This window comes from Musca vetustissima, unplaced genomic scaffold (assembly GCF_032173495.1).
Source record: "Musca vetustissima isolate MV318-11 ecotype Yass unplaced genomic scaffold, APGP_CSIRO_Mvet_v1 utg129545, whole genome shotgun sequence".
NCBI lineage: Eukaryota > Metazoa > Arthropoda > Insecta > Diptera > Muscidae > Musca > Musca vetustissima.
In genome coordinates, this window is record NW_026882726.1 from 1,895 (window position 1) to 14,120 (window position 12,226).

The window sequence follows — 12,226 nt, forward strand, 5'->3', positions numbered from 1 at the left end:
ACACTTCAAATATTGAATGTTACTAATCCGTGTAACTTGAAATTGTTTATACAAATGAATGTCACATTTAATGTGACAAATCCTGGTAACTTGAAATTGTTTATGAAAGTGTATCAATACAACACGAAAATAATATTATTTTCTCCTAAATAAAACCTATGCCGACAGTAGAGTGCTAACAAATTTGTAACTAGCAACCCGCTCTGTGGATACCAAGAAACCAAACAGCAGTAAAACCCTCACAGCAAATTAAAGAAAAATAATACGCCACAATGAAAATAACACTAACAATATATTAAATCAATGACAAAATAAAATTGAAACAAGATGGTATCGAAATGGCCACAAAGGAGGAAGAGCAACCGAAAAAGAATTCTGGCAATAAAACTGAATTCATTGTAAAAATTATAAAAGAAACTGTAAATTCCATTACACTGGAATGGAGCGGTGTGGCTGATGCCGATGTGTACCGCATTGAAAGGCACCACAAAACAAAAGGATGGACCAAAGTTGATTGGTAATAATTGAAATTAAAAACGATACTAACGAAGGCAATCATAAAAGTATCGGTTGCCATCATTGAGACAGTTGGCAGAATTTACAATTCACAAACAGTTCACATACAGTTCATCATTTCAGGACTAGTCAATGTTCCACAACCATCGACAATTTGGAAGAAAATTTTGGTTATCGTTTGAGAGTGAAAGCACTAAGGCTTCCATTGAATGCCAACGAATACGAATTATTACAAACTTCCAATGAAATTGTGGTAAGTCCTGTGGATTCCAATCTATGTAGAGCGTAATACAGTTGCATGGCATTAAAAAGGGTATGCCAAAGATTTTGAGTGAATTCCAAGAAATAGAATTGTATTGAATCTGTGTGACTTATTTGATCATCTTTGAGTTGTTACCATAACTTCTAGCAATATTGAGCATCCTCCGATTCCAACATCCAACCTCCTATTTTCCAACCATAAGAATGACAACAGTTGATGCGAAAATAAGGTTCAATGACTCTTATTAAACCACAATATCTTTGGATAATTTGCAGAAAAAATTGTACTGTGTTTAAAGCGTTTTCAATTACAGTGGCGCAATTACTAAAAATGTAGTTGTAATTGTATCAGGTCAAAATATCGTTATTCGTTCATATCTGGCTCGGGTATGAACTAAGGTTATTTGTTTCGCCCGAAACGGCGAACGGATTGGATTATTAGTTAGCACTCATTAATTTAAAGTTTGAAAATCTCTCATTCCGTCGCTTGTTGCTGACATTATAAACAAAAATCTTAAATAAGAACAAATATTCATTTAAGGGTAAAAATCTTAATTATTACTAGTTTTTAACCATTTTTCCCACAATATGTCATTTTATTGGATAATATAAGGAACAAAAAATTGGGTCGAAATTAATCATTTTATTACAAGGATGTGCTATAAAATGAGCACCCAAAATATAGCCAATTTGATTGAAAACGTGTTCAAAATGCCCTAAATACCGAATATTAAGAGGGCTACACCCCTATGTCCCATTTGTAATACCCCACATCGTAGGAAGACTCGCAATGTCTGTCCAAAATTTCAGAGCTCTATTTTAAATATTGCGATCACTATCGGGATTTCGATATATATATATATATATATATATATTGTTCTTTTAAACCGAAAATTGGAGAGGTTCCCCTTAAATTGGTCCATATATCTATGTAGATCACATATTCAATGTCGACGATCCCATGTCAATGGCCATCCAAACATGCAATGTTTTTCTATCGACAAGATATTGTATGTAGGATCAACTCTGTATGGACCCAAAGTGGTGAAGTGAATTTAAAAAGTCGGAAATCAATCTAAGATTGACCAATATTAAAAATGTTTTGTGAAGACATCGTTAACCCACCCAGTTCCAAATTGCAGTATAGACGGACGGGGCAGACCATACCACGAAAATATTATTTCCTGCGGTTAAGGGAAGAACAGCACCTTTTGAACGTGGGTACCTTTGAACAGCGCTCATAACATAACATCTTGGCAATCTTGTTATTTAAACCACTTTGGCTAGCTTTTTCAGTTGTCGACAAATTTTGGCACAACAATTATAAAATAAAAAATGTTATGAGGCTTGAAAGAAAAAAGTGTTCAAAGGTGCCCCCTCTCCCCTATATATTTGAAGATTTAAAAGAAAAGAAAAATAATTTACACAAAATTTTTGTTATTGTTTTGTTGTTGTTTTTTGTAATTAAAGAAAATACCTTATTTTAATGGCGGGCATGATAACTCCTCACTGGAACATCGGAATCCGAAAATTCCTACGGTGTTAGAAAGAGTACATGTCCGGCTCTCGTATGAGCTAGGATCATTGACTTGGCTCTGAAATTAAGAAAATGGCGGAACTTTGAAAAAATATTTTTGGAAAATCGCCGATTTTTGACCAAGTTAAAAAATAAGGAAGATCTTCACAAGATCTTGTTTGACCCCGACAATGAGGGGGTCCCCTTAAATATTCTTCACCACTCTGTGTTACAAGGTATTATGTCTTTGTGCATATGTTTGTAACAGGCAAAAGGAATCGAAATAGATCCATTGTTCCTTTTGAGAATATGCATAGAATCAATTTCTGATCCATTTATGCATGTCCGTCTCTCCGCCCGCCCGTGTATTTTTGTGAGCAAAGTACAGGTCACATTTATGATCCGATTTTGATGAAATTTGGCACCGGTCACTTATTTAGCCCAAGGATGAACCCTATTTAAATTGAAGAAAATCGGTTCAGATTTAGATATAGTTCCCATATATAGTTTCGTCCGATATTAGGTAAATGATGCACCAAACTTCCAATGTATTTCTGATAGAAACAAAATTTTGCACAGCGTACTGAATTAGGTCCTGATTGATGTATGCGAAGTTTTGTGGAAATCGGTTCAGATTTAGATATTTCTCCCATATATAGTTTGTCCGATATTTGGTAAATTATGCACCAAACTCGCCCGATTCAGACAAAATTTTGCACAGTGTACTGAATAAGGTCCAGCTTGATGAACATTTTAAAATTTGTTGAAGTCGGTTCAGATTTAGATATAGCTCCCATATATAGTTTCCTCCGATTTTATGTATAGCATTTCCAGATTAAATGAAACCTTTTACAAATTCAATGAAACCTTTTCCAAATTAAATGAAATCTTTTCCAAATTAAATGAAACCTTTTCCAAATTAAATGAAACCTTTTCCAAATGAAATGAAACCTTTTAGAAATAGAATGAAACCTTTTCCAATTGAAATGAAACCTTTTACAAATAGAATGAAACTTTTTCCAATTGAAATGAAATGAAACAAATAGAATGAAACTTTTTCCAAATTGAATGAAACCTTTATTCTTATCTAAGGAAATATAATATTTGCAGTAATTTTAAACCAATATTTGAAAATTAAATCAAAGAATATTAACAAATATAGTTGTATGGCTATGTAATTAACATAAATATTCTTTAATTCGGTGTGATTTCATTTAATACCTTTACTACATAAAACTAAATAAATAGTAATACAAACTGGGGTATTTCTTGACATTTAATAAATAAATATTTAAGAACAAGAATTGAATATCCGGTCCTAAATGCGAAATACATATTTGACTTAATAAATTGTTGATGATAAGGTAACTGCTTATCTTAATGATGGGGTTCCCGACTTGCAGCTTGTGGGATTTTCAAAACCATGTCCATAACGTAATTAGAACAATCTTGCCGAGTAAGCTTTTGAATACTTCGCTTGATTACATCAACAATGTTGTGTTCCATTGAAACGTCACACAGCTCAGCTCTTGGACATAATTTTATTTTTGAAAATGCATTTTCGATTGGATTTAGCATTGGAGAATAAGGCGGTAAGAATTTAAGGTTGCATCTTTTGGATTCGATCAAATTTTTTATGTCATGTCGCTTGTGTATTTGAGCGTTATTTTCCAACTCTGGATTGATTTTCTCAAAAAAAATTTCTATAAATAATTTAAATCTATCTGCATTGACACTGGAATTAGAAACGATTGTGTGATGTACAACTCCCGCGTTGTTTATTGCTGCAATTATAGTGACATTACGACCTCTGACCGTAGGCAACACAATGTGTGCTCTTGTTCCTTGTCTTGAACGGGCTTGGGTTCTTCGTATGTGAAGATTAAATCCACACTCATCAATGAATATTAATTTTTCTCCTTGGTGGGGTATCCATTTTGTAAAGTCTTGAGCATATTTTTGTCTCAAGCCTAATGTTCTGGTGTCATTCATTCGTTCTATTTCAATAAAGGCCATCTTAAACGTAATTTTTAATTTCCGTAATCCATATTCTATGCAGCTTGTGGAAATATTTATTTCATTTTCTCTCAAAAGTTTAGTTTTTATGGCTTTGATGGTAATTCCAGGTTGACTTTCTATATAGAACTCGATCAGACTTAAAACTTGTGGTGTCAACAACATAGTTCTATTTCCTCTACGCTTATATTCCTTCAATGTTCCAAAATTTTGTTTGTATCTTCTTATAAATGTTTTTTCGGAATTTATTTTTATGCAAAATGCTAAATCTATGCTAAATCCAATCGAAAATGCATTTTCAAAAATAAAATTATGTCCAAGAGCTGAGCTGTGTGACGTTTCAATGGAACATAACATTGTTGATGTAATCGAGCGAAGTATTCAAAAGCTTACTCGGCAAGATTGTTCTAACTACCTTATGGACATGGTTTTGAAAATCCCACAAGCTGCAAGTCGGGAACCCCATCATTAAGATAACAATCATCAACAATTTATTAAGTCAAATATGTATTTCGCATTTAGGACCGGGTATTCAATTCTTGTTCTTAAATATTTATTTATTAAAATGTCAAGAAATACCCCAGTTTGTATTACTATTTATTTAGTTTTATGTAGTAAAGATATTAAATGAAATCACACCGAATTAAAGAATATTTATGTTAATTACATAGCCATACAACTATATTTGTTTTTATTCTTTGATTTAATTTTCAAATATTGGTTTAAAATTACTGCAAATATTATATTTCCTTAGATAAGAATAAAGGTTTCATTTAATTTGGAAAAAGTTTCATTCTATTTGTAAAAGGTTTCATTCCAATTGAAAAAAGTTTCATTTAATTTGGAAAAGGTTTCATTTAATTTGGAAAAGGTTTCATTTAATTTGGAAAAGGGTTCATTTAATTTGTAAAAGGTTTCATTTAATGTGGAAATGCTATAAATGGTTTACCAGAATTCCAATATTTTTCCGATAGAGACAACATTTTGCACAGCGTACTAAATTAGGTCCAGTTTGATGTGCGTGAAATTTTGATGAAATCGGTTCAGTTTCACATATATTTATTATGAAGTTTAAAACCGGTTCAGATTTAGATATATCTGTCATATATAGTTTCGACAGATTTTTGTAAATTGTGCACCAAACTTTCAATATTTATTTCTATTGAGACAAAAATTTGCAGAGCGTATTAAAAGAGGTCCACATTTATGCCTACGAAGTTTTGTGAAAATCGGTTCAGATTTGTATATAGCTCCCCTATACCGATTTATTTGGGTAAATGTTGCACCAAACTTACCATTAGGGCGTTACCGTTATATGTTGGCTGCCTAAATGCGAACTCAAAATACCAAAGTACAGCCAATTTGGTTGAAGGTGGGGCTAATATCTTTCATTTTTATCATCTCCATACTATGTTAGTAAACGTATTTTTTTTATAAAATGCTTAAGGCATATTTCAACGACTATATTAATATTATCGCCAACAATTCTTGACTAGGTTCTGAAAATTAATTTTTATACCCTACACAACTATGTTGTCAGGGTATTATAGCTTTCTGCAGCCCCAAGAGTTTGTAACGCCGCGAAATATTGGTCCTAGACCACCTTTAAGTATACCGATCGTCATATCTCGACTAGCTGAGTCTATCGAGACATGTGTGTCCGTCCGTCTGTCCATTATAATTTGTAAACACGATACAGGCCACATTTATGGACCAATCTTCACGAAATTTTGCATGTAGGATGGTAAAGATTCGTTAATATTAAGGGGATGAAATGGACCAAAAACTTTATTTTTGTCTGATTTTCTTATCGCTCCAGAGGCCGCAATTATGGCCCGAACACCGCGAATTTTCACATGGAGAAGGGGGTCGGGCTAAAGAATAAGCATGCCTGTTTTGATAAAGATCGGTCAATATTTAGCCGGTCAAATGGACCCTGATTTTTGTCAGGGTTTTTAGTCTATGGCGTATATATTTATTCCTGATGAAGATGAAGAAGAAGATGCAACTATCATGAAATATTGTTCTCGGAATAAAAATCCGAAACGAATGATATAGTATTTTTTTAAAAACATTTAAATATACTATTAATCCAATTGAGTATTCAATTTAATCCAAACATGATCAGATAATATATTTTATTTTTAATACATTTGTTTAGGGTTGTACACTGGCCACCGAACCGACATCAATATCTCTGTTTCGAGCCATTAAAAAGGACCACCACTTTTTGGTTAAACGGATCTTACGTCGCCGTCCATCTCTAATTGAATATCCTGGACCGAACGGTTATTTGCCTTTAGCAAATGCTATTGCATTTGGCGACATGTGTGTTGTGGATGCTTTACTTTCGGCCGGAGCTAGTGTCCATGTCGGAAATCCAAATAATAACCGGACCCCATTACATGTGAGTAAGTCAACGGGCACTGAGTGAGTGAGACTGGAAATATTTAAGCAGCTACAAATTTAGATAGGTGTGTTGCACTCATCTAGATGATAATCCAATAATGTTGGGATGGATAGCGTTAAAGTTCCTTTTTTAAACTGTTTACAAATTTGACATCTGACATTCATATCTTGATTATACGATTTTAATATCCCCACAATAGATGTAGATACATATTCTGTATTTTTTTAGATACTATCGATTCTGTATTGATAAACTAAAGGTATCCAATTGGGATGGATAGCGTTAAAGTTCCTTTTTTAAACTGTTTACAAATTTGACATCTGACATTCATATCTTGATTATACGATTTTAATATCCCCACAATAGATGTAGATACATATTCTGTATTTTTTTAGATACTATCGATTCTGTATTGATAAACTAAAGGTATCCAATTCCATTTGAATATTAGCTTTGCAGTAATTTAAAAGTTTTTTCTTCGGCATCCTTCCTTGAAAACGTATTTTCAAAACAATTACCACGCATTTATACAGCGTGTTTCAGTTAGGATAGTTTTGTGCATCATATCGATACAACAAATTTCCGTTTTTAATTTTTGTCCTTCCCCCCCATCTTTATTCTGCCATGAATTTTCACCCATCCCATTTCTGCCATGGACACTGCAGCAAGCATTCTACTATGGTCGTGTAGCGGTGGCTCGTATGCTGTTAAACAAAAAAGCCGATATGGAAGCCAAAGATATGTACGGCTTAACTCCCTGTCATTTGGCTGTGGATGCAAATCAAGGTGAGATTTTAAAATTTGCACTTGAAAACGGTGCCAATGTGGAGTCCAAGGATGCCTGCGGCTGGACACTGTTAATGCGAGCTGGTAAGTAAACACACACATATGCTCATACATATGACAATAGCTACCCCTTAGACAATACACTAGCATAAAACTTCGGAAATTTTAATTAAAAACAGATAGAGATCAAAATCCATTGAGTGAAGGCCAAACTGCTCGCCGGTCATTTATTCACTCACACACCCATGCACAGGTGCATCGTTTGATTTCACGTTATGATGATTAAAGTTTTATGATGTCTTCTTGTGTTTATTTTCAGTTGTTATGGATTCGGATTTGACCATTTTAAAGTTGATCATCCAATTTGGTGCCGATATGGACAACCGTGATATGCGTAATTTAACTTGCACAGATTTAGCTCGTTTGTATAATAACAAAAAAGCTGAGGATTACTTTGTTAAGCTATTAAAATTGCGAGAACTGAAATGTGCAAAAGAGCAAAAAGACGAGGAGACAAATTTAGTGTAGCTGAAGTAAAAAAAAAATGGACTAATTATAACAATAAAAGTTTTAGATTTTTGGATGAAGTATAGAATTTAATATTTAAAGAAATACTTAATATTTAATAAAAAATAAACTAAATACAGTAGAACAGGGATATAAGAACATCTTTTATAAGGAAATCCCGGACATAAGAAACTTTTTCAAGAACACCAAGTCTTTTTATGCACGCTGCACAACAAAATGCTTTTATATAAAAACTTCTCTTATAAGAAAATCACTCCTATAAGAACAATATTTTGAAACAACAAATCTAAAATCGCTCTTAGAATCATTTTATGTAAAAACATTGACATCACCTTAATTCGTAAACAAACAACATTCTGCATATAAAATGTGTATGAAAGATGGAAGAAGTTCGAGAGCATACCTACATTATAGGTGATGACTTGATGTTCTTACTCGGTTTGAACGAACTTTTCAACGACAATTTCGGTAGTACGAACATGTTCGTACTGCACAGTTTGCTACTTCTTTCTCGATCTTTCTTTAGTCTGTTGTTTTGTTTCTGTATTGAAGACAAAAATGAGTTAAAAACCAGTAAAGAAAGTAGTAAAGTCGGGCGGGGCCGACTATATGATACCCTTCACCAATTTGGGTCAACATTTACATTATATCGGACGAATATATATGGGAGCTATATCTAAATCTGGACCGATATTCGGGAAACTCAACAAATATCATTATAGACCTAATTCATTACGCTGTGCCAAATTTCGTGCACATCGAAAGATATATAGGGACTTTGGTACACCATTTACATTAAATCGGACGAAAATATATATGGGAGCTATATCTAAATATAGACCGATTTTCAAGAAACTTGACACACATCAGTCTAGACCCAATTCATTAAACTATGCCAAATATATATGGGAGCTATATCTAAATCTGGACCGATTTTCAGGAAACTGGACACACATCAGTTTAGACCTAATTCATTACGCTATGCCAAATTTCGTGCAAATCGAGATATATATATATATATATATATATATAGAGCCTTTGGTACACCAGTTACATTAAGGTGACCCCCCCATTCTCGGGGTCAAACATTTCTTTGATTTAATTCGAATCTACACTAATTCAAGAATGTCCCTACAAAATTTCAAGTGTAAATCTCAAGAACTTTTGAAGATATAGCCGATTTATAGTGTCAGCATCAAGTGACGGCTAAAGGGCTTCTCAAACTTTAAAAGCGTGTTTCTCTTTTGCGTATGGCGGGCACGATAACTCAAAAACTAATAACCCAATCGATTACAAATTTTTACACGTTTCTCTGTGAGTGTATATCTATCGTATGAACTAGGATAAAGCCAATCGGTGAAGATCTTCCTTATTTTTTAACTTGGTTTTTGGTCAAAAATCGGCAATTTTGCAAAAATATTTTTTCAAAGGCCCGCCATTTTGTTAATTTTAGAGGGAAGTCAATAATCCTAGTTCATACGAGAGCCAGACATGTACTCTTTCGAACACCCTTGGAATTTTCGGATTCCGATGTTCCAGTGAGGAGTTATCATGCCCGCCATTAAAAATAAGGACTTCTCTTTAATTAACAAAAATAACAACAAAAAATGTTTGTAAATTATTTTTCTTCCTTTTTAAATCTTCAAATATATATGTGCAAAGTTACAAACCTTAACAAACATTGGTATTCATTTACCAGCCCATTTAAAATCTTAACCAGTAAGGAAAGTAGTAAAGACGGACGGGGCCGACTATATGATACCCTTCACCACTATGGGTATATTAAACAGGACTATTAGCATGAAATTGGATGAAATAAAATATGTGATATTTATCTAAATGTGAATCTACCTAGATCTATCCATAAAGTATGTACATCGACTTCAAACAAATATAAATAGGTCATCCGTTGGGCTATGTATGTAGGGGAGACTGGGGCACCTTCGGCATCGGGGCACCTTCGGCAATCGCGTTTTCGATATGAAGCTCTCACCGTACATCACTAGTTTCGATACATAGGTATCGAATATCGAAATAAATAACTGACACAAAGTTTGAAATTTCTAGCTAATAAGCTTATTTAGATACATGGGTTTTTGTATTTTTATAGATGTTTCCGTAATATTTCAATTCCATTTCGTAAGTATTTCGTGTATAAAACTTTTTAAATTTTTAAGACAATATTATTAAAAAGTTGTTAACTACGATGTGTATTATTATCAAAATATTCAAAAATATAATGGTTTTACAAAACTGATCGAAAAAAATGAAAAAAACTATAAAAAGTGCACTCGGGGTACATTTGGCATTAGGGCAGTGGGGCACATTCGGCCATATACAGATTGTGCAATATTATTTCCTTAAAATGTTTTTGAGTTTGTCTTTAAAACTAATCCTTTAATACGGTTCGAAATTGCATATTTAAGATCAAACGTGCTTATATTGACGAAAATGCGATAGAAAACCCCTATTTCTGATGGTGTGTGCGAACTTGAGATGTAAACGTCCGCCGCTAGAAAATATAGCCCTAAAAGTCAAACATTGTGTGGCGTATTAAAACCAAATAAAGCTTTTAGAGGATCAGAATTTCAACCAGATTGATAGCGATGACAATTACCCGGCTATGACTATGGTGCCGAATGTGCCCCATTAAACGCCGAAGCTACCCCGGGTTGGGGCACATTCGGCGAATTTGACTTTTTTTACAAAACTGTAAAATTTTTTAACTAATACTATTTTTTTATATCTTTTTGGTACTATTTTTTATAATTAAGTGTCAGAGGACAATAATCAGCCATAAAGTTGTTATATATGTTAAATAAGTACTGAGATATAGGGCTCTAAAAAAAAGTGCCGAAGGTGCCCCAGTCTCCCCTACTTCTAGAAAACGCAACTACATAATTCTATTCTCAATTTTGTAAACTTGATGTCAAACTGACTATCATGAGGAGTTTGATGCCCAATTTACTTGAAATCGGGCGTAAATATATATGAAAGCTCTATCCAAATATTAAGCGATTTCAAACAAACTTGTCACAGGTTAGGTTATACTAATTTCAGAACGTTTTGTTCCTATTGGTTCCTTGGTGAGTCAATTACTTAAAATCAAACTATAATAAAAGGGAGCTATATCTAAATCTGGACAGATTTTCACGAAACAACGCAGACATCACCCTAGGTTCAATTCAGTACGTTATGCCAAATTTTGTGCAAATCGAAAGATATATAGGAACTTTGGTGCACCATTTACATGAAATCTGACGAAAATATATGTGGGAGCTATATCTAAATCAGGACCGATTTTCATGAAACTTAGCAGACATCATTCTAGACTCAATTATGTACGTTATGCCAAATTTCATGCAAATCGAAGTATACATAGGGACTTTGGTGCACCATTTACATGAAATCGGACGAAACTATATATCGGAGCTATATGTAAATCTTGACCTATTTTCACGACACTTGGCAGGCATCATTCTAGACTCAATTCAGTACGTTATGCCAAATTTCGTGCAAATCGAAAGATATATAGGGACTTTGGGGCACCATTTACATGAAATCGGACGCACCTATATATAGGAGCTATATCTAAATCTGAACCGATTTTCTCCAAACTTGGCAGACATCATTCTAGACCTAAATGATTAGGCTGTACCAAATTTCGTGCAAATCAAAAGATATATAGGGAATTTGAGGCACCATTTACATGAAATCGAACGAAACTATATATGGGAGATATATCTAAATCAGCACCGATTTTCATGAAACTTGGCAGACGTTATGCAAAATTTCGTGCAAATCGAAGGATATATAGGGACTTTGGTGCACCATTTACATGAAATCGGGCGAAACTATATATGGGAGCTATATCTAAATCTGGACCGATTTTCATGAAACTTAGCAGACATCATTCTAAACTCAATTAAGTGCGTTATGCCGAATTTCGAGCAAATCGAAGGAAATATAGGGACTTTGGTGCACCATTTACATGAAATCGGACGAAACTATATATGGGAGCTATATGTAAATCTTGACCTATTTTCACGACACTTGGCAGGCATCATTCTAGACTCAATTCAGTACGTTATGCCATTTACATGAAATAGAAGGAACTATATATGGGACCTATATCTAAATCTGTACCGATTTTCACGAAACATGGCAGAAATCATTCTAGACTCAATGCAGTA

General features: G+C 33.7%; 1 protein-coding gene across 1 annotated transcript; it reads left to right on the top strand.

The window, feature by feature from the left end:
• The first annotated feature begins 338 nt into the window (after nt 1-338).
• Nucleotides 339-8,033, top strand: LOC133329391 (26S proteasome non-ATPase regulatory subunit 10-like). The gene is made up of 5 exons (XM_061537864.1): nt 339-517; nt 640-769; nt 6,471-6,716; nt 7,385-7,589; nt 7,825-8,033. The coding sequence occupies exons 1-5, from the start codon at nt 339-341 to the stop codon at nt 8,031-8,033; spliced, it is 969 nt and encodes a 322-aa protein (XP_061393848.1).
• The last annotated feature ends 4,193 nt before the right edge of the window (nt 8,034-12,226 follow it).

Excerpts from the sequence above, each read along its gene's own strand:
- LOC133329391 (XM_061537864.1), top strand. The coding sequence starts at position 339 with ATGGCCACAAAGGAGGAAGAGCAACCGAAAAAGAATTCTGGCAATAAA. Across the intron at positions 770-6,470 it reads AAACTTCCAATGAAATTGTG|GGTTGTACACTGGCCACCGA; the intron begins GTAAGTCCTGTG and ends ACATTTGTTTAG. Across the intron at positions 7,590-7,824 it reads GACACTGTTAATGCGAGCTG|TTGTTATGGATTCGGATTTG; the intron begins GTAAGTAAACAC and ends GTTTATTTTCAG.